General features: G+C 30.2%; 7 protein-coding genes across 10 annotated transcripts; 2 read left to right on the top strand and 5 right to left on the bottom strand.

Annotated features, from left to right (window-relative positions):
- The first annotated feature begins 411 nt into the window (after positions 1-411).
- LOC100651052 (glyoxylate reductase/hydroxypyruvate reductase) lies at positions 412-3,602 on the top strand. Of its 2 annotated transcripts, none has more exons than XM_012315095.3 (7): positions 412-444; positions 1,530-1,618; positions 1,812-1,939; positions 2,285-2,474; positions 2,676-2,839; positions 2,917-3,207; positions 3,394-3,602. In XM_012315095.3, exons 1-7 carry the CDS (start codon positions 427-429, stop codon positions 3,507-3,509), a joined length of 996 nt encoding a protein of 331 aa, XP_012170485.2. In that variant the 5' UTR covers positions 412-426; the 3' UTR covers positions 3,510-3,602. The 2 variants fall into 2 exon arrangements, with proteins under 2 accessions (XP_012170485.2, XP_048266741.1); XM_048410784.1 differs by lacking the exon at positions 412-444 and adding an exon at positions 996-1,022.
- On the bottom strand, positions 3,256-4,937 carry LOC100651173 (ragulator complex protein LAMTOR3-A). The gene is made up of 3 exons (XM_003399797.4): positions 4,779-4,937; positions 4,328-4,555; positions 3,256-4,207 (listed from the first exon to the last, which is right to left on the bottom strand). Exons 1-3 carry the CDS (start codon positions 4,785-4,787, stop codon positions 4,070-4,072), a joined length of 375 nt encoding a protein of 124 aa, XP_003399845.1. The 5' UTR covers positions 4,788-4,937; the 3' UTR covers positions 3,256-4,069.
- Positions 4,938-5,322: 385 nt separating this feature from the next.
- Positions 5,323-7,342, bottom strand: LOC100651415 (erlin-1). 3 transcript variants are annotated; one of them, XM_048410785.1, is made up of 5 exons: positions 7,233-7,342; positions 6,649-6,769; positions 6,364-6,553; positions 6,032-6,290; positions 5,323-5,961 (listed from the first exon to the last, which is right to left on the bottom strand). In XM_048410785.1, the coding sequence occupies exons 2-5, from the start codon at positions 6,754-6,756 to the stop codon at positions 5,574-5,576; spliced, it is 945 nt and encodes a 314-aa protein (XP_048266742.1). In that variant the 5' UTR covers positions 6,757-6,769; positions 7,233-7,342; the 3' UTR covers positions 5,323-5,573. The 3 variants fall into 3 exon arrangements, with proteins under 3 accessions (XP_048266742.1, XP_012170486.1, XP_003399846.1); XM_012315096.3 differs by lacking the exon at positions 7,233-7,342 and adding an exon at positions 7,041-7,226; XM_003399798.4 differs by lacking the exon at positions 7,233-7,342 and adding an exon at positions 6,969-7,031.
- A 140-nt stretch (positions 7,343-7,482) lies between these two features.
- On the bottom strand, positions 7,483-10,685 carry LOC125386064 (SET domain-containing protein SmydA-8-like). Its single transcript, XM_048410769.1, has 7 exons — positions 10,193-10,685; positions 9,721-9,916; positions 9,330-9,557; positions 8,974-9,258; positions 8,472-8,759; positions 8,177-8,387; positions 7,483-8,001 (listed from the first exon to the last, which is right to left on the bottom strand). The coding sequence occupies exons 1-7, from the start codon at positions 10,264-10,266 to the stop codon at positions 7,691-7,693; spliced, it is 1,593 nt and encodes a 530-aa protein (XP_048266726.1). The 5' UTR covers positions 10,267-10,685; the 3' UTR covers positions 7,483-7,690.
- Positions 10,686-10,809: 124 nt separating this feature from the next.
- On the bottom strand, positions 10,810-14,622 carry LOC100651728 (SET domain-containing protein SmydA-8). The gene is made up of 9 exons (XM_048410770.1): positions 14,250-14,622; positions 13,584-13,651; positions 13,276-13,495; positions 12,741-12,991; positions 12,498-12,665; positions 12,191-12,417; positions 11,873-12,083; positions 11,304-11,449; positions 10,810-11,137 (listed from the first exon to the last, which is right to left on the bottom strand). Exons 1-9 carry the CDS (start codon positions 14,265-14,267, stop codon positions 10,905-10,907), a joined length of 1,542 nt encoding a protein of 513 aa, XP_048266727.1. The 5' UTR covers positions 14,268-14,622; the 3' UTR covers positions 10,810-10,904.
- A 956-nt stretch (positions 14,623-15,578) lies between these two features.
- Positions 15,579-19,277, top strand: LOC100651968 (voltage-dependent anion-selective channel). Its single transcript, XM_012315099.3, has 6 exons — positions 15,579-15,735; positions 16,700-17,022; positions 17,135-17,256; positions 17,559-17,667; positions 17,752-17,960; positions 18,174-19,277. Exons 2-6 carry the CDS (start codon positions 16,703-16,705, stop codon positions 18,263-18,265), a joined length of 852 nt encoding a protein of 283 aa, XP_012170489.1. The 5' UTR covers positions 15,579-15,735; positions 16,700-16,702; the 3' UTR covers positions 18,266-19,277.
- LOC100651849 (COP9 signalosome complex subunit 4) lies at positions 17,280-21,808 on the bottom strand. The gene is made up of 9 exons (XM_012315097.3): positions 21,649-21,808; positions 21,502-21,581; positions 21,078-21,196; positions 20,878-21,014; positions 20,693-20,807; positions 20,431-20,620; positions 19,985-20,362; positions 19,766-19,890; positions 17,280-17,464 (listed from the first exon to the last, which is right to left on the bottom strand). The coding sequence occupies exons 1-9, from the start codon at positions 21,729-21,731 to the stop codon at positions 17,396-17,398; spliced, it is 1,296 nt and encodes a 431-aa protein (XP_012170487.3). The 5' UTR covers positions 21,732-21,808; the 3' UTR covers positions 17,280-17,395.
- Positions 21,809-22,704: the final 896 nt, after the last annotated feature.

Below are 22,704 nucleotides of genomic sequence, written 5' to 3'. Positions count from 1 at the left end.
CGATCGATGTATATAGCTAATATTGAGGAATTAAGTGGTTTACGAATGGACTACAGGATATACAAATGGATAACAGGATATCGTGGTTGATGTTTGAAAGTTATTCATGTTTCTGTTTACTATATTATTATATAAATAAGAAGTTGATATTTAAAAACACATAAAAAATATAAAATTTTCTTTAGTAAGTTATTGTACATTACTAGATATATGTTCTATAGCTTAGCTGTACCTAGTTATAGATAGAACAGTACCACAGTAAGAGTAGCACGCATACATATGAATAATACTCGATACGTTCCCACGGATAACATACATAGATATATCCATGACATGCTTCTTCATATTTCCCTGATACCTCACGCTTTGGAATCACTAAAGGAATTGAGACTTACTTTATTAATAACAGATACAAATATATAATTTATGTGCTTTACAAAGCAGGTAAAATATTTTAATATTATCTGTGAAATTATTCAGTCAGTCTTTTTAAAAATTCATGAATGATTGATAGATAAGTGAAAATCGCTGTTAATTATCAAGTACAGCAAAATGACTAAATATGTATATATATACATATGTATTTGTAATTAAGTACTCATTAACATGTTTAACTAGTGTATATCAGGTCCAATATATTATTCAACACTTTACTTAATATGTTTTATTGGAATTATTATTTAAATTTCTCGTATACTATGACAGGAAATTATTTCTGGTAACTAAAAATTAGTATTGTTAATGTAAAATCTATATATGTACATGGAAAATATAAGAACAATAATATATGCACATACTATATCTTATATTTAAGACGCTTGCTTAAATTGTATATTTTCAAAGCAGTTGCGATGCTATTTTAACGTATTGATTATTGTATCTTACATTTTATTACCATTTTATTGACGTGTAATCGTGCTAGAAAACAAAATGGCTTTCAACATTGATAGACACGCGCTAACTTGTCTATCATTCGCAGAAAGTGGCGTCTGTAGTGAATAGGGAAGCATATGATAGAGGAAGTAAGTTTCCAGTAAATAAACGCGCCACATTTGGATTTACGTTATTCTTACTTGTGTTAACACTGTGAAAATATAATCGCACGTATTGAATTAATACTATATATACATGTACACATATACATACATATATACTCAAAATAATTTTGAAATTGAAATTTTTATCTCTTTGCTATGTGTGTTAGATATATGTTAAATTGTTATCACATAATGTTAAATAATTCTATTCAAACCTCTATTTAATTCTAATATGTATATAATATGTTTTCCTTCCTTTGTATATTTCCATGTGAGAAGTACATGTGTACATTCAACAGTATCAATTTTATGGCAAAAAAATAAAAAAAAAAAAAAAAAAATAAAAATAGGGAGATATCATGTCCCTCTTATGTTAGTTTTTTATCTTTCGATTGTATTGTATGCGCTTGCGCATAAAATCAGATCAATGCGTTATATAAGGCGCGGAATATTACTGCTTACTATTAGTTTACAAAGTGATTTTTATTGTAGATGGAACGCCATAAAAGAACAATGAAGCCACGTGTATTGGTCACGAGTAACGATGTACCAACAGCTGGCATAGATCTCTTGCGGACAAAGTAAGTGTACTTTTTAAGAAAGAATATTTACTAGTGTTATTTATAGTGATTTAAAAAAGAAAACATTAAGAAGATCCTTGTAATGCTGGAATTATTTGAACAATGGACATTATTGAAACAATTCACAATTATTTGTGAATTTTTAATGGTACATACTTATATGTTACTTGGAATTTAATACTTTTTTGTTTAGATGCGATGTCACAATCATTCAGACGGCTATGCCTAATCGAGAAGATGTATTGCAAGTTCTTCCTGGTCATGATGCTATCTTTGTTACTGGGCATATCAATATAAATAGCGATTTTCTTAATAATGCAGGTAAATATTTAGTCATATTAATCTTTTAGATTATATGATGGTTTATGTTCTCGCGGAATTTTAAAATAAGCCAACAGTAACGGCGCTAATCAACTCAGACTTTTAAAATTTAATTGATGGAATAAGCATTATCCATAATTATGAATAATTGAGTCCGCATTTCAGAATTTATTAGAAGTCTATTAACTTTCTTTTTTGTTGAAATAATCAGCTTAAGTAACGGCGTTGTATTGAGTATTGCATTTTCTGATGTATTACTATATATATCTATTTCAAATTATAAACAACAAAATGTAAATGTATACGTCTTTCATGAATGAAATTTAAAGAAATATCAAAAAATAGGATCGTCTCTAAAGGTCGTCTCAACAATGTCAGCTGGCTATGACCATTTGGATGTTCCCGAAATTAAAAGAAGAGGTATCAAAGTCGGTCATACTCCTATGGTTTTATCAGCTGCAGTTGCAGAAATTGCAGTACTTTTGGCATTAAATGCAGCAAGACGAACTCATGAAGGACGTCTAAAACTTGAACAGTAATTAGACACGAACTTTTTATTTAATCGCTTTTGAAAATTATAATTAATCAAGTTAAAATTATATATCTATCCAAGAAATGTTATACAAATTTTATTCGGATTTTATTCAAAAATTTAGAAGGATAGATTTACTAATCTTAATCATAGAAAATGTTAAGTGTCTTTTAATACACATGTATAAAATTCTTAAAAATTTAGAGGACAAGTGACAAGATCTTTGCAATGGTTACTTGGTCAAGATTTAAGAGGATCAACAGTTGGCATTGTTGGTTTGGGCAATATTGGACAAGCTATTGTTAAACGACTGAAAGGATTCGATATAGATCGTTTCGTTTATACCGGACATTCTCGTAAAAAAGCAGGTATTTATAAATGCATAGATAAAAATGAAATATGCATTTTTGATAGTATTGTTTATCTGTATTTCAATCTTAAATAGGGGATGAACTTGGAGCGCATTATGTGTCTTTTGACGACCTTCTTGCACAAAGTGATTTCGTAATTGTCGCTGTTCCCCTAAATAATGAAACTAGAGGATTGTTTAACGATGATACCTTCAGTAAAATGAAAAGAAACGCGGTATTCGTAAACATTGCCCGTGGGCAAATCGTAAAGACAGATGCCTTGATTAAAGCATTGCGTAATAACACAATTTTTGCGGCTGGTCTTGATGTTACGGATCCTGAACCATTGCCTCCCGATCACGAACTTCTCAAACTTCCCAATGCTGGTAAATATCGTTAATCATATAAATGCAAGGTTTAAATGAATTAATATATTTATCCTTTTTTTAATATCTTTATTAACAGAAATTCCATTCTATATTTTCATGTAATATGTGTACATATTAGTTAATTGTAGAAATATATAGCAAAGTTGTATATATATACATTAACAAATATAAAATGTACTGCAGTGGTCATACCTCATTTGGGCAGTGCTACTACGAAGACACGAAATGATATGTCTCTTACTGCAGCACAAAACATTCTCAATGGATTAGAGGGTAAGCCACTGATATATGAATTGTAACTAATATGTTCTATTGCATGTATGAAGTATAAACTTTTATTACATAATTTAAGACTATATATTTGTTTGAAGTAATATAATGATACAATGATATATTCCTAATTTAAGAATATTAACTGACACATATACATATACATATATAACATGTATTTTAGTATCACGTCTTTTTACATAAATTTATATTACCTATATATGTAAAATTTCCGAATGGCTCATTAAATATATTTTGGAAATATTGAAATGCCTCTGATGTCTTGTGATAGTTTCCTATTTATTATAAAATTTTGTAGTATCTACTTCTTCTTTATTTCTTGCACTGTCTTATAAAAGGTTTAGGAGATACTCCCTTTTTTTTTAGATAGATATTTAAAATGTTATATGAAACTAATCAAAGAAAACACAATTATGAAAGAATGTAACCCTCCAGTTTCTTATAAATTAGGGAAAAATATCTCCACCATTATTTAAAACATCATAGAACATCTGTTCTTTACAAGTTTTTACCAAATTTAAGTGCAAACTTTTGGTATTTATCACCCGTAATGCACAACAGGTAACCATCAGGCTTCCACTACTGCATTTTTTAAATTACTTAGGATTGGATCAATTTTAGTTTCCAAAGATAAGATATGGCCTGTATTACAATTATGACTCGCAATAAAACTTATTACTAAAGGTAATTTGTTCATCTGAACTACCTACAAAATAAATTAATAATTAGATTTACATTAGCTTTTATATATATTTGTTAGTCTTATATTTAATGAAAAATAATAATATTCTATAATAATAATAATAATATGTACTTTTTTTATTACCTGATAACTACTATACATGCATATAATTGTTTTATTTTTCCCTAAACCCAATTTGCTCCCTTGGTCTGTTGCCATGCCAAATGTAGATAAGAAACTTGCTCTCATAGCTAATTCAGGTGTCGTATCATCAGTTACGGATATGACAGGTACTCCATCCCTATCTGTTATCAATATACTATGAAGTCCTTCCACACTACTTAAAAGTCCATAAAGAAACTTTCTTAATTCCTGAGATAACAAAAACAAAGATATAAAAAATGATAATTAATAACAATATTATGATACTATATGTACTTTCGTAAATTATGACATTTCTATCCATAAAATATATATTCTTTTCATAAATATTTTGTAAATATTTTTAAATTAACTTGATACTATCTATATCTAACCTTAAAACATAAACTACATTATATCTTATAAAATAATAAAATATAATCGAAAAACTTACTGCTGTCATCTTTAATATTCACTATGATAGGCTACGCGGTAAATTGTAAACTTATTTAAGTCTAATAAATCTTAAATATTAGGACTATCAAATGCTTCTTTTGACAGGTTGTCATATGATAAACGTAGAATGCGCGCACATCGCATTTAAACTATCATGCTAAAAGAAGTTCTTGGAACGCAATTCAAATTTGAAATAGTTGTTAGATATTTGTTGTTAAAAACTGTAAATATAAATTAAACTGTAAAACTATAAGTTAATAATTTAGTAATTCTAGAGATATATTAATATTATCATAGGTTATAATTAAAACTAATGATTTGGTTTTATTTAAAAATATGGCCCAATTAAAAAAATTTTGCTTATTTTAACTTTACATTCCGTATTTATAATGTTTGAGATGAAATTGTATTGTTTATTTTAGAGCAACTACAGGACACTTTAGATACAAACTAAATATATAGTAACTCAACATCAATGCAATTTGTAACAATATTTTTATTAGAAAATTTTGTCTATCCTAATAAAAGTTAGTAAAAAAGAAAACGGTGATAATGTATAATTTATTATAGTATATAAATTGATGAATTGTATAAATTTACATGCAAATTATATTTCATTGCATCAGAGTACTATCATTACTATCGCTTTTATAATTATTATAAAATACAGCTCATCATATGTATTAGACATAAAACAATCATTACATCATTCAAAATGTATTAGAAGAAAGAAAAACACTCATTTCTATAATTATTTTTTTTTAATATCCACATATGAGTTTGTACTAGAGAGTTAATTTGACACTTGAGTAACATCCAACATAAACATTTTTGGTATATCTTGACCATAATATATTTTTGTGTTATGTGCTAATGCTTCATATTTCTTTAATTCTAAAAATTCTCGGGTAAGAAGAAGCTTATTTGCTTCAGCCTGCATTTTTGTTTGATAATGTTCAGCATCTGAACGACTTTTCTGTCTTGCCAAATGCATTTCATCTTCAATAGCCGCTATTCGTTGTTGTGACTCTTTTTCCATAATTTTTTGAATATACTGTATTTTTGCTACTTGTGCCTCTTTTTCTGCTTCGATAACAGCTTTCTTTCTATCGGTCTCTGCATCCTTTTCGACGACTTTTTGATGCTGTGTTGAAATTAAAAGTTTTGTTTTCTCTGCTTCCCTGTAATTGTTATTAAAATATTATTCAAGTTTTTTAGAATCTATCATGAACTTAAATCTATGGTACTTACATTAACTCATAATTTTTTCTGATAGTTTCTGGAATTTTTGGTTTAGTAACTCTAACTGCATGAATACTTAAACCAGGTGCTAAGTCATTTAAGTCTTTTTGTAAAGCAGTTTTCAAATTTTCATCTATTTGATCAAACAAGTCTATATACACCTCGTGCAATGTGTGTACAGAACAAAATTGATTTAATTCATGGTGAATCTTATTGAATATTAATGTTTGATCATAATCTGCTGTAAAGTTTCTCACCATGTTATAAACTATAATTAAAAGAATTAATATACAATATTGTAATAATTTGTAACTTCTAGTTCAATGTAATAAAATTCTTACCACTACTTGCATCTAATATATTTACAACTTCTATACGATCAAAATAAATCATTACACCTCCACTTGTTCCGCATGGAACATTCTTTACTTCATCTGTCTGTAGTGTAACTTGGACAGAGCGATATGTTGTTAATAAGGGTATCATCATATGAAACCCAGGGTTGCTGACTTGAGGCAATAATGCTCCACCCTGTACCATTTAACAAAAATGCTTATAATGTTTATAATATTGATTAATTATAATTATAGTAATAATTAATTGAAATATATTTATAAATTACTTACTCTAAAATAAACACCAACATGACCTTCTTCTATACGATGTAAAGAAAAGTTGAAAACTATTGCTAAGCAAACACAAAAACATATTCCAATAATGCTCTGGTCAAACATGCTATTTTAGTTGCTAAAATAGAAATATATCGTGATTATATATCGTTATCGTTATATATAAAATAGAAATATATCGTGAATTAAGGAAATTAATAATCCGCTATATATATTTATTTATTCATTATAACAAGCTATTAATTTTGTATTGTACACAAGAATAATATTTATTACAAACTGTATTCAGTAAAATAGCAATAATTTGTTTTATTTACACTTCTATCATTGAGGTTATATGTGACTTATATACATTACAAAACTTTGTAAACCTTTAGAATGTTACCTACTTGCGATAGTGAATATATTAGGAAGTAAATAAACTTGTGAATTTAGGTTTTCAACGCATAAATATTGAATATTTTATGTTTTAGTCAATTGTGTTGTTTCAGTTGATATATCAGATTTTGTTATAAATTGAATCGTTTGCTTAACTCATGTTATATATTACATTAAATAATGAATTAACTTTTTAAAATTACATTTAGATATGATTTCCATATATATATATACTATATATATCACACATTCTAATATCGTTCAAGATAAACAGAAACCGATAACCATTAAACCAGAACAATCTGAATGGACGAGGATAATTTCTTATAAAGAAATGATGATTAATAGTTTCAAATTCTTCTTAATGTCATTAAAAATAATTTGAAAAATATTAATACAGTTTTAAACAAGAATAGTATAATTTATTCTGCAACATTATTAAAACAATATAGTGACATTTTTGATTACTAGAGTCATCTATGGCGCTTAAAATAATACAAAATTATTAAAAACTTTGTTTACTTAAATTACCAATATATCTTTATTTTCTGTATGTACATCTTTATAAAAAAAAAAATGATAAAAGTTAATTCATATAGCAATCATTATTCTTAACGTAAAAGATATGTTTCTCTCGGGTATTTTAAGTATTTTTATTTCTCTATTTGTTTTTATTAGATTTATTTTTCTGTAATTTTTTTCTGTCACGATTGCCACTTTCCTCAGTTTCATTGATGGTTTTAACATCGACTATATTCTGATTTAATGCCTTTAATTCTTGCAAAGCTCGTTTGGCCAATTTCCCTTCTGGCGTGTCCACTGGTTCCAAAAGGAGCATCGTTAGGGACTTCTTCAAGAGACTTCCGGCCTCTTCAAGGCGCGAAGCTAATTCGTTTGAAGAAATTTCTCGTGCGGAATATGCACGATTTGCTAACAACACTAGTGGTAAGTGCATTTCGTATAACATTATTCCTAAAAAATATATGTATAGTAATAGACGACGTACTGTATTCATATACGTACATACATATGCATACTAAATTGATATTTAAGCATATTTAAAGTTGCTGCAGAATTAAAACTCGGTTAATATCATTTTTCGCTGATTTTACTAAGTCGAATAAATAAATTACTCGATTAAAAATACCTTTCAATCGAGATATTCCTGGTTCGATAATTTCAAGCATATCGTACATTTCCTTACATACGTCAGACATTTTCTGCATAATTTTCTTTTGTGGATTTGGCGTTGCCACTTCCTTTCTATAGGCAGCTAGTAACTTTTGTTTCAATGATAGCATTAGAAAATGATTTCGATGGAAAGACTTTGACAATTTCGCCATTAAACTTTCCAATCCCTTGATTATGAAAAATCAAGATATATATCAAATTAGATAGATGCTCAATAATGTACAATCATCATAATTCTATCATATACGAACTTTAATATCGTAATCGTCCACATCGTCGATCAATGTTCTGGTTATATTTAAAGTGGCTCTGACAAGACGACCTCCGATGGAGTTTTTGCATTTGTTGCATTGCCATCTTGTTCCTTTTTCATATGGAAACTTTGTCAGAGGGTTTTGCATTCCTATGTAGCCCTCTCTACATCGTGGACATAGAATACTGCTCATGTACGATCCCATTTCGTATGGATCGCTGCATAATGGGCACTCGCATTCGAAATACTTCCCACCTCGCAAATGTTCTCTTCTGCCTAAGGTTCCCTAACAATGAAACATGTAAATGATCAATTCTCAAAGCAATCGATAAAGAATTGATAGATCTGTACAACTTTACAATTTGTAATTTTAATCGTTAGAAGCTTCATACATAACATAACGTGGTGTAATAGTATTTTAATGATTTTAAAAAATTTCTCACGCGGAGTGATTTGGGTTTTGCGAAGTAAAAATCTTTATAATAAGCGAATAAACAAACCAAAAGCGACGAGGTGTAATTGAAGTAGATTTCATCGCCTTCTTTGATCGGCAAACTGGCGTACACAGTAAGCTGAAAATTGTCATCAGCAGTTAGATGAGTGTTACCCCTGCAGTCGTGAGCCATCAGGGAGGCCTCCGCATATAAACCTCGTAAAAGAAGTCCATCCAGACCTCCCGGAGATCTGAGCTCGAAACAATTAACGTCTAAAATTCCGCACAGCAGTTGGAAGAGCTCTGAGACAGATGGGTCGTCATCAGGAACTAAATGAAGCGATTTTATCACCTATTTGAAACAAGAAGACTTATTATAGAAAATTAATCGTCTTTCTTAATTAGTTGCTTCGTTTTACTTACATTTACGACATTTAGTTCTCTATCTTTCCAGACGGACGTGTTTCTCCTCTTATCTGTATGAGCTTCCATAGATTCGACTTGTTTCCATAATTCTGGATCTCTTTGTCTCAAGAGCCATAATCTTAACGGTAATAATACACCGATGATATTTTCCGTATTGTTTATTAATAAATCTTTATTGCGTTTGAAAATTTCGCACTCATCCGGTGTATGATGTTTCGATCGTTCCTGAAAAATCACTAATGATCAATGATAACTGACGGTGCTTAACAAAATAGTGCACCTTTCTCCAAGAGAGTAAGTAAGATACGCTTTGTTAAATTTGTAGCGATTAAAGAGGAAATTTAGAGAGGAAGTTCGAGTAAAACGAGTGAATTAGTTTTGCATCTACCTCGCAGGCAGTACTGCACAGAGGCGCAACGTTGCATTTTGAGCAAACATACTGTAGTTCCTTCTTGATTTTTGGCAACAAACGCAAACACGCAAAGCATGCCGGATCTTTGCTGGAAGTTATAGGTCCAACAGCGATCGGTTCCTCGCGAAGTATCACTTCGCCTGCTGTTAAATTCTTTGCCGCCTGTAAATATCTTATAAAAGACGATAATATAAATATATCTCAAAATACACGATACATCTAACGTGATATATACACATACGATTTCAATTCAATTCGTAATCAAATCAGTTGCGAAGATCAAAAGTGTATATATCATGATATACAATAACATATTTGCTTTTTGACTGAGATTGAATATAATCCAAGAATTTATTAACACAATACTGCCAATAGATGCTATTTCAACGCTTTTAGATGCCTATCGCGTTATATTTACTTAAGATATATGTGCTGTATGTGTTTATACCTGCCCAGCTTCTCTGAGTAAGCAACTCTATATTTTAACGTAGGAGTCGCAGCGTTTTTCGGTTTTCCTTCCATCGTGGTATATTAGTCCAGCTATTTTCGTCAATTGCTTGAAAGAACGTATGTACTTACGTGTCTTACGCGAGACTAACGATACTTAGACGCGTGAGAGTTTGACGGTATCGTGCATTTCCTACGGTTCGTAACTGACACCGAAATACAGGAAGTTGTAGCGGGAGCCGTCTCTCTTTAGTACTCTCGATACGCTATATTATTATTAGAAATAGCGTAGCGCGTGCTTGTCGAGTATTCGTAACAAAACAATGCGTAGGTAATGGCTTTAGGGACCGCGATCGTCCACGATCGTCCACATTTTAAATAAATCGCTCTCTCGGTGTTGATGAAATCTTCTAAGAAATTTTGATGTAAATGGAAGACCGATGTAAGTTTGACGAAGATTAAAAAAGATTAAACTGTTATGGATTTGGAGAATTAGAGACAGTTTTATTTTCTCCATTTGTGTTCGTCGTCGTTCGTTAGATGAGATTTGATATGTGATAAGTTTTTAGTAAGAAACATTATGTTGGATACATTATATTCGTATTGAAACGTAATATATGTATTTATTACGTACGTACGTACGGTCTTGCGTAACTTTATTAACAAAGAAATACGTTCGTACAAAGCTTCATATATTTACAATAAATAAGTATTTATAAACTTTTGATTGATTCTTCGAGTTGAGCCAGAGATTCTTTAGCAACGATACCTATTTGACCTTCCGGTGTGTCCGGTGGTTCTAAGCATAAAATTAATGCCGCTTCTTTCAAAATGTTGGCAGCCTCTATCATTTTTGATTTTAGGACAGCTTCATCGATCACTCCGGCGTTCCATTGCGTTTTAGCGACAAAAAGTAAAGGCGCATGGAGCTCGTAAAGTGTCATTCCTTTATCGGTAAAAGCAAAATATTAATAACAATCGTTAATAAAGCATTATCCATTAACAGAAGTTCATTATTGTTTAATGGACATTTGGCATAAATATATCAGGAAATAAAGTGCGTTATCGTTGAAAGTACAGTAACAAATGATAGATAATTATAAATCCTTTACCTCTTATACGAGAATAGCCAGGTTCTATGACGTCCAAGACCTGAAGTAACAGCCTGCAAATATCGATTTTATGTTCTAATACGACGTCAGGCAAATCATCTAGGAGGTACTCGTCCACACGGCCATACATTTGTGTCAACGAATGTCTGCAAAGCGAAGTTCCTGGATTATTTCAATCTTCTAAATCCTCTTACCACGGTTTTAACATCACCGATAAAATAGGTATCAAAATTTGTATCTATTGAGAGACAGCTTTGTGGATTTGCCAATTGAGATTGCAGCATAATTTGTATACAATAAGCGGATAATTCTTCCCATTCATACGCACGAAACTTTACACACAGACATAAATTTACCGTGTGTCACCATACATCATCATACATGGCATCATAAATTTCAATCTCCACGTGTATTCTTACAATCGCCTCTCAATGGTAATCGATATTATAATATAAATATTTTATCTGTCTCTATCTCGGTCAACTCTCGATCGCTTGTTATCTACATCGCATAATCTGATAAACACTTATCACGTATATGAATTACCATACTAATAAGAATATATTTACCTGAGCATCGTAAGGAAACCATGTCGAGGATGTAAAACCGAACGATATTTTTTCACCACTGTTTCCCTTTCCTGAATGGCATCAGCTCCATCAGCACCGCTAATGGTCTCCACTGCATCCACTTCTGCTTGTATGATATGCAATACTTTTCGAACGGCTGATCCCGATGTCGTAAATTCACAATGCGTACATTTCCATGAACTATCTGGATCTGTAACATAAATTTAATTGGAAATTGCGATTACGATTAATCGTATTCTTAATTGTATGCGGATCAGTCGATATCGTTAGCGAGGCAGTCATACGAGATATTTTTACCCAGAGAATCTAAAGATAACACAATTCCGTTATCACACTTGTTGCACTTCAACGAAGACACATGCGTTCCAAGTTCAGTAGGATCTGAACATCTTGAACAGGCACAGGCGAAATATTTTCCTTCGAGAAGATGTTCTCTTCTCAATAGCGTAGGAAGTAACGAATGTGTGTAACTTCCGTAAAGTTCTCCACCGGCAGGAATTTTTAGTGTGGTACGCAATCGTACTCTGTGAACAGAGTAAAAGTTCTTTAAACATATCAAGTAACTTGGCGATTTATTACTGAATTTAAGCAATTATCATTTTACCTATAATCAGTTGGTGAAATGCTGTGGCATGTATTAGAGATACACGAATGATTCATTAGAGCCACTGTTGGATACAGTGCTCTCGCGCTACACCCTTTCGCTGTTCGAATCTCGAAAGTATTGATTTCTAGAATTCCACATGCTGTATGAATTTGTTCTTCCGAGAATCTGCGATGAAACAAAACGAAACATCGGTCGATGATAAAATTACTTATTTCTCTCGCGAGATTGACGAGCAATTACCTGTCTAATTTAAGTTGTTTTCTTATATAGTCCACTATATTAATCTGATTTGATTGCCAATGTTTCTTTTGACTTCTTATTTTATTGTGAGCCTCCATGTTCTTTATCTCGTCGTTCCACCTTTCAGGATTTCTCTCCGATTCTAGAAGCAATCTTAACGGAGTTATACATTCCAATTGTGGCACTCCATTTTCGTTTGCTTCTTCCAGAGCAGCCTGCACGTTAAACTTCTCGTTGGCTTGTACGAATACCTACAAATAAGATACGTGAGTATTATAGTTTGCCGTTCGATACGTAGCACAAAAGCGAATCATATTTCTAAATCACACGTCTTTTAACACATCTTTACACTTTCATTTTCCGCTTTTAACACCTTCTTGTCTCTCTTATATCCTACAAAGTATGCAAATTGACAATGTATTATTAGCGAAGGCTTCGCGATTGATTGCAACGTACGAAAATTATTTGAAAATATGCGTTAATCGCAGAAAGTGGAAGATAGTTTTGCGGGTTTTTATATTCTCGTGATTTCTACCTGACATTCATAGTCCTTGTGTTGCGGTTGGTTTTCGCATTCTTCTGAACATACAGGCCAACCGCATTTTGAACAAAGAGGTTTAGCGCTTAACGATGGAGGCCATGTTGCATAACAGGAAAGACACAAAGGGTATGTGAATGCCTTTGGTCCAACTACAAAAGGCATTTCTGTGACAATTTCTTCCCCTGCTTCCAACTCTTTGCTAGCGACCATGTACCTGAGAAAAAGTATTTTAAAGATTTACCAAACAGTATTCATTGCAATAGTAATATAGTCGATTAAGAAGAAGAAAAATACTTTCTTACCTTCCCACTTTATCATTCTGAAGAATTTTGTATGTCGCCGTGCTTTTCCCCGTTGGCGTCGATTCCCCCTAATGAACAACATTATTATTTTTAAAGCTGTAGCTTTGTATTATTGAGAAATTGACTCGTAATCGAAAATTGCAGATTGTTATTTTCATTTTTAACATAAATACGCAGCAGAATCATTTTTGTGCAATAAATGTAACGCGGAAAGCAACATCGCTGTACGTGCTGTATAGAAGCATACGTATGCAAACAAATCAATTTGGTACACCGATTTCGTAAGACCAGTACATAGTTTTGTATTATAGACTATTTCCTTGTTATTTTTTAATAGTGTGCAACAAACGATCAGTGAAAACTATTATAGAAGTATGACGAAAAATTTGGATATATTAAATGCAAATGCAGTTTAAATATGCTAAACGCAATATGTTCAGCATGAGTTTTCCATTAACGATAAAATTATAGTCAAATCGCAATATCTTATGATCTATAGTATATTGCTAGCGGGGTTATGCGGGCAAACAAAACAATAAAATTAAATATTTTATAATCTATAGTATGCTGTTAGCGGGTTTATGCGGCAAATAAAATAATAAAATTAATTTACGACAAGAACATTCAGCATGAACGGAACAGATTTTATTAATTTATGATACATACCAAGCTTTTTTGTGACATGGTTGATCAACGATCGATCAATATTGATATTGAAATAATTTCCTCAATTTCGCTTGTATTGTACGCTTCTTTCGGGTTCGAACCGAATTGCACGATCTGCTAAAGAAGAAGGATACAAACAGACTGAAAATTAATTTTGCACAGACATTTATATATATATATATATTCGCCTTAATAAAAATATACTATCCACGAAGAGACTGCCAAGATATGATCTAGATCGTTCACCATCGTCTTTCGGGAGGAGTCTCAGTTCGCGTAGAAATGGTAGTTACACACTCTGCGTCGAGCAACTATTCTATTTTGGGAACCGAAAAATGTGCAGTTTTAATTGCTTCGACAGTTTCACGAAATGGTCAAAAAATGAAACTGGTCATTTTTATGACTATTCATCTAATAACCATATAAATAATTATGTACATTTCGCTATTTTCTTCACTGTATCTTCAGTACCTTTTTCATGTGACAGAAGATTAGAGATGAGCAACTTTTTGAATGGGATAGACAACATTTTTATGAAAATTTAGGAATAATAGATAGTTTTGGCCAACTATTTTAGTATACAATTACCTTTATACATTGAAGTTTGAAAGAAGTTCTATTAACTTCGCGCCCTTGTTCCTTTTTTGTATTTTTTTTGCTGTATATTGACAACTAGTTATAATCTAATTTTCTTACAAGATTGATCAACAGTTTCTTTGCGTGTGCAATTAACGCGATTGAGGTTGCTTCCTACTGAAAATTGCCCATTGGAATTCCAGATTTTCAGCAAAAAAAAAGTTCATTTAGTAGGAAGAAAAGGAAGTTATAATTGGAGAAATTTCAAAAATTTTTCCTTTTTTCAGTACATTAATCCAAACTTTTTAAATTTTGAAATATAATATCCTACTATAACTAAAGAGTTTGATATATGTTGTTTATTTGCATAATATATAAATACCATTTATACAGTGCATTTAAGATTAACATAGTCAATTAGAAAGACGTATATGATTTTTAGTAATAAGGGTATACTTGATAGTAGTGTGAATTAAATATGTGTTTAGTATACTATTCGACAATACTTTTTCCTTTATATATCTTTATCATTTACTCAACGCTCAATAAGCAGTACCGGGTGATCAGGATGTGTGTAAAATCCACGCCTATGAGGGTGATCTTCAAGGTTACATAATATCTAGAAAGTAAATCAATATAAAGATTAAACTGCCGAATGTATTTTATTTAATAAAAGAGGAACATTCTCCTATTTGTATAAATTAATTTTATTCCATGTATTTTATTAAAATTTTCACATAAAAATAGTGTCTAGCTTATTTGGAAGTTATTCTGCGCATGCGCAAGCACAGTTGCGCGAAGGTTCCGTCTTCCTCTCCCGATTCGCATATCGTCTCACGTACGCAATTAAGGGACAGCGAGACGAAGTCTTGTAGTTTTCTGCACTTGCGTCTTATAACATAGAACATAAGTAAGTACCGACGAATACCATTATTTATACGTCCTAGATCTAAATTAGATTCCTTATTCATACACACAGATTGCGTGAGAATTTGTAAGAAAAATTAAATATTTGTAAAGCCGGCATGAGTTGCTAGTCATGTCGCTGGACTGTCGTTTGGCAGTGTTAAAAACTATTTCTATCAATTTTGTCAATCCATATGAATTTAAACGCTTTGTCTTTCCTTTGTGATTTAACCAATAACGTTTTTTTCATTAAACAAGGATATTTTCGGGTGTGATAATGTAAAATTCAATTCAATTTTGAGAATTAGAAATCGCTGGTTTACACCTTATGTAATACCAAGATAGGTCAATATCACTCCATTTTTCCTCTGTATTATTGTTAAATTAATTGCATATTGTTACTTAGTATATTTTCTTTTTTCGTTTTTCTTAATATTGGCATTACTAGCCCCGTAATTCATTCTTTACAATAAAATTTCTGTCAGAAAGTATATACATAGTTAATTTGATATTCATTTTTCTCGCATATGTATTAAATATTACGAAATGCATTAAATAATTTCCAAAGAAAATTGCAACTCTTACGCTACATGTAGCTGACAATTTTTCATTAACTAAATCTCATTTTTTATTTATTTTGTAATTGAAAAATATACTTATAAGTTAATTATGACTGACATATCATTTATTGATTGTGAGATAATAACTTGAACTTTTCGATTAATTATCATTCAGATTAGAGATTATTGTTATTTTAGCGCTTTAATGCTAAGCATATTTAAAAGTATAATTTAGAAAAATGTATTTTTAAAATTCAATATTTTGTTTCATTTATGAATGAAAATGTCTTACTTACACTTTTCTTTAAATAAAGTAAATATTTGTATTTTATATGCATACATTATATAAATTTATGTTATTGTTAATTGGCAAATAATGTCATGTACCTCTTCAATGTTTTTGCATAGATCATGGCCCCACCATCATATAGTGATTTAGGCAAAAGTGCTCGTGACTTATTTTCCAGTGGATATCATTTTGGTCTAATTAAGTTGGATGTAAAAACAAAAACTAAGTCTGGTGTAGAATTCTCTAGTGGTGGGGTATCTAATCAAGATAGTGGAAAAGTATTTGGTACTTTAGAAACCAAATATAATATTGACGACTATGGATTGAAATTTAGTGAAAAGTGGAATACTGATAATACACTTGCTACTGATGTTACTTTTGCCGACAAATTGCTCAAAGGTCTTACCCTTGGCTATGGCTGTACTTTCTCTCCACAAACAGGGTAAAATATTATATCATTTAATTTTATCTGTACCTTATAGCTTACTTATCCCTGCTTTGCAAGTACCTAAAATAAATAGTTTTGAAAAATATATGATTGTTTTGTGTTGTAGGACCAAGACTGGAAAACTGAAGACATCTTACAAACATGAGAATGTATCAGCCAATGCTGATTTTGATCTTAGTCTTTCTGCTGGTCCTTTGGTAAATGCATCAACTGTTGTAGGATACCAAGGTAAGGAAAAGATAACATGTATATACTTTTAGTTTATGGCATATATTTATATTATTTTTATTATTATGTAATATTGTATCATTTCTTTTTTTAGTATTGAACTTGAAAAGTTAAATATTGTTCAGATATCTAATAGTTATTATATTGTTGTCCTTATGTGATTTCTTGTAATTCCATTCAAGTCCTTCCCCTTTACATTTCCAGTATCCTGTTATTCCAGAAAAAATGATGTAAGATTGTGTTATAGTAAAACAGAATAGATTAAATTTACTAGGTTATAAAATACTACGATGAAATTGTAGGTTGGTTGGCTGGATATCAAGCTTGTTTTGATACACAAAGAAATAAGCTTACAAAGAATAACTTTGCACTTGGATATACCGCATCTGACTTTACTCTTCACGCAGCAGTGTATGTATAATCGTTATAAATATTCATGACAAAAAATAATTTGATAAAATTTTCTTCATTTTTTAATATTCTGGTTTTTTTTAGGAACAATGGCTGTGACTTTAGTGGCCTCATTTATCACAAAGTGAAACCAGAACTAGAAGGCGCAATTAATCTGGAGTGGAATTCAAGCAACAATGTGACACAATTTGGAATTGCTACAAAATATAATCTTGACCCAGATGCATCTATCAGAGCTAAAGTTAATTCTAATCTTCAAATTGGTCTAGGATATCAACAAAAGTTACGTGATGGTAAGTGATGTTTAATTTGTGCAAAATGTTACTCTAAGGAAGAGACTTTTGGTAGAGTAACAATACTATATTTGATTTTACATTTCTCATCAGTTGTCATAATATATCCATTAAATCATTATACTTTACTGATTATGTTGATTATTTATTGTATACATTTTATTTATAAAAAGTACTTCAATATTTGACTTACATATTCTTTAACATATTTAGGTGTAACTCTGACACTTTCTACAAATATTGATGGAAAGAACTTTGGCTCTGGTGGTCACAAGATTGGTCTTGCATTAGACTTACAAGCTTAAATATGAATCAGACACGAATGGATTAGATTCACTCAAAAGGTCTTTTCATGGCCTTTGTGTCATAAAGACAGTATCACAGTACATGCTTCAAAGTATTGCCTATAACATATAGATAGGTTTATCCCAAAATAGATGCCACATATAATACGTATAAACATGGTATGGTAACAATATCTTATCATGAACAATACGGTTTACAAATTCTTAACCGAAATAGAAGTGTTCTATTTTTTCCTCTATAATTCTCTCATATTTAATATGGTGCAGCCTTTTACCAGTTCCTGATGAACATGCAGTCTACTGAAATCAAATGTTAATTACTCTGAACTTAATTATAAAAAATATACTCATGGAGTAATGTTGATTGCAAATACGTATAAAATTAAATACGTATAAAATTAAATGTGTTTAAACATTTCTGGAAATATATTTTTCAACTCAGTATTAAATGTTACCAAGTTACAAAGTAACTATAAATTCAGTGATTGATTTCAAAATAACACAGTATGATGCTGCACATACATTTTTGTAGCTACACAAATAATATTAATGACCGAATTTATTGTAAAAATACCTGCACTTAATATTATATTAAATAAATAGCTACGTACAGGGACTTGAGATTAAATGATGTCAAATATCAAGTACAGTTACTTTTCATTTGCAGAATGAGATAACATTCATTCCTATCTGTATAATCAATATAAAACAATACTGCCAGCGTGATTATTTTAGAATTGAAACAAATTGAGAAATACATGTTCGGTTACGAAGATTCCAATAATTTAGTCTGGCATCTTATATAAAGATTTCACATTTTTTAAATAGTACATAGTAATAAATACTTTTAGTTATAAATAATTCCACAGTCTTGTCTTATGTAGCACTTATAATGCATAAGAGGTTTGTACTCATACAATTTTATTCTCCCATACACCAACAGTTGTTAAATATTCAGCCAAATCTGGATCAAGCTTCGATTAGTTCATAAAATAAAGAAAATTTTATTTTATGTGCAGTGTGAATGCTTTATTTACATGAGATAATTACAATATTCCCTTTACTGGAATATGCTTGCGTGAAGTTCATAACAGTCATAGATGAATATTAAACAAATGATTTTTTAAGTGTGCTTAATCAATAAAAATTTTTCCGTATTTTATACTTATTTCAATGTTAAGTTTTCGTAAATAATAAAATAGCTATAATGGCAAAAACCAATTGTTAAATATTTCATAAATTTTGGTATATTTATTTGTATTATGAAAAATCAAAATTTATTTATTGATCATATAAAAATTGAATTTATGCGTATTAACAAAAATTAACGAGTATGTTATATTTTACATTACTCGCAATGCATAAGCATTACTGTAGAATTATAACAATCTTTATTGCCTCCAAATTTTTAGTTGTGTATGTATCAAATGTTTATCTAATGTTCCTGTTCCGGTTTCTGTGTATGTTTATTTAATATTAAAAAAATTTATATTAATGCACCATCTGATCTTCCATTGCTTTTGCTATCCATTCTGGTTCAGTTTGAGCAATTTTTTCTATTATTTGGTTTACTTGATAGCAAAGTGATTGTATTTGTTTATCCCACGTTGGTAAAGTTTCGCGTGCTACACAAGAAAATAAGTTATTGATAGAAAATATTTGTATTAAATCCATAAGACTAAATTATTAATTAACTATAATTGATTGCTCGAAACTTACTTTCAAAATGTACAATGGAATCAATTTGATCGATATACCCATTCATTCGACCTTCTGTAATCATTTGGCTAGCAATTTTTTCTGCTTTCGTTGGTGGAATTTCTAACAAAGCACCCAATTCTTCGAAAGTTATGTTATTGTATAATTTACTAGCAGATAATAAGTTATGTTCTATAACGGCACGGTCAAGAATAGTGGATCCTAATCCATCAATTGTACTTGCTTTCTGATGAGGTTGTAATAAGGCTTCAAATTCTTGCAACTCGGAACGCCGAATAATGCGATCCAAATACATTTTTTCAAGAATTGAGTAAGCGGGAAGTTGTTGACAACGCTCGTCTTTAAATAATGTAGCTAACATACGACTTCTTTGTTGACCTAATATTAATGCAAAGCTTATACATTGTTTTTAAAAATTAATTAAAGAATATGAAACAAATACTTACCTGCAGAAGCTAATACTGTACAAATTAATGCATTCCTAAGTGCAGTCATACGTTCATCTTCATGTATAATAGATCTGTATGATAATTCATTGTATCTTTGTGCTGCTTCTATAAACTTTCTTCTATAATCTAATACTCTAGCATAACAAACTTTATAGTATATTTGTAACTGTTCATTTTTCGACTCAGCCTAAAGAAATCAAAAAATAAATTTGTTTTTAAAGGTATATATACTACTTAGGTAAATTTGAATACTATATACTTGTAAAAGAGATGCCCTATTGATGAATGCTTCGGCCTGCACTGGATCATCGTCTTCTAAGTACAATCGTGCAATTTTAAGATAAGTTTCAAGTTTGTAGTCAACTGTATAGTGCCTGTGTAAACATAATAATTATACCTAACAATCTGGAACTGATAGTACATAACAATGATTTTTCTATTTACTTTTGTCCTGTTTCTAGTGGTATCCCAACTAAAACATTAGCTGCTTCTCTCCAATTTTGATTACGTTCATAAATTTTAGCCAAGTGTTGTCTTATACTAGCAACTTGTTCTTCAAATGAGATTACTCTTGGTTGCATCTAAAACATTAGCAAGCAACTCCTTATTATATTTCAATTAATATATATTATAACAAAATTTACCTTGTCTAATGTATAATGCGAAATAGCCATTGACACTTCATCAGGTAAAAGTAATAATCGATTACTGACATCCGTTAAAACTTGTCTTGAGATGACCAAACTTACATATTCATGTACAACTGCAAGACAAAGAGCATTCATTATTATGTTACTAAGAAACCATTGAAAACAATATCATATTGGAACTAGAATTATCTACAAATTGAAAAAAAAAAGTTGTATTGATATTTAAGGACATTTATATAAAAACGTAGTTATGTAAATAACCATGAGGATATGATGTTTAATCTAATAAATTATTGCATATACAGAGACATGAACATGTAACGATTTGATACATATATGTTATATATTTATAAGTAATTAATAATATCAGATAATTGAAAGATATATTTCTGTACATTATAAGAAAAATCTAACATACTTGCTTCAATGAATATCTTCAAAGCATCCATCGCCTCTTCGCTGGACGATAACAGTATTGAGTCCAAAATCGCTCGATACCTGTAAGTATCACCATTTGTACGGAATATTCCAAAAACATACTTTTGATCCTACTTAACGAGCTTACTTCTCCGCTTGATCTTTATGAGAGCCCCCGGAATACAGTAAATTCGTGAGCTGTTGACGTACAGAAGCTGCCGTCACCACCATCTTTTCTACATGAATAACCAAAAATGACTTTTGCGCCTATTGCGATCATGAACTATGGACGGAAGCTACTAGAAGTACAGTAGGGAATAAATAGAAATAGATTTCACTGAATGTTATAATAATAGAATGCAAATTATTACAATAAGTAACAATTAAAATTTTTATATATTATAATTTTAATGAAATATATAAATTTTATTTGTATATAAACATAAATTATGTAATAATAGTTTTTGTGTTACGTATTTTCTTACTACTTGTTATATCTTGTACTTTATATGTATTGCCGATTCTTACTTATTTAACAATATATGTTATTATCAAATTATTAGAATTAAATAATTACAAAGATATGTACATCGTAATATAATTTGAGATGGCGCTTTATAGAACATTACTGAGATCAGTTAACACACTTTGCATGAATAATTCATGATTGAATAGAATACAATTAGTGTGGACTCGCTTATACTTATAAATTATGGTTTAACATTTCGTGTTCTATAATTTAAAAAGTTGATGTATTTAATTTGAATAGGATTAGTATAATGCTTCTTACTTTGTATTCGATTAAAATAAATATATACCATCAGTTTCATATCTAAACAAAATTAGTACACGTGTTTAAGTTATATATTAATTTAAAAATTGTAGATAACTAAAATATTGATAGAAAAATGACCAGTTATATAATGTAATTCATAAATTTTTAAAGATATTTGTTGATTACTTTATTCTATTTCATACGTGTCGTAAACCTGTATAATCTGTACTTAGATATAACTGCAATTTCTATGAAATTTAATGTATGCTAATGTGTACAGAAATGCAATTTTATTATTCATTTGCAATTTTAATCTCTCATTAGTCCCACCGTACCTAGTCGACAAAATTATAAATCAATGAACCAGATTCCATTATATTTGAAATCCAAATTGATATATTGTTATAATACTTATTCTTTTTCAAGTAA

Source organism: Bombus terrestris, chromosome 12 (genome assembly GCF_910591885.1).
Source record: "Bombus terrestris chromosome 12, iyBomTerr1.2, whole genome shotgun sequence".
NCBI classification, from domain to species: Eukaryota; Metazoa; Arthropoda; class Insecta; order Hymenoptera; family Apidae; genus Bombus; species Bombus terrestris.
This window is presented reverse-complemented; position numbering and strand designations above follow the sequence as displayed.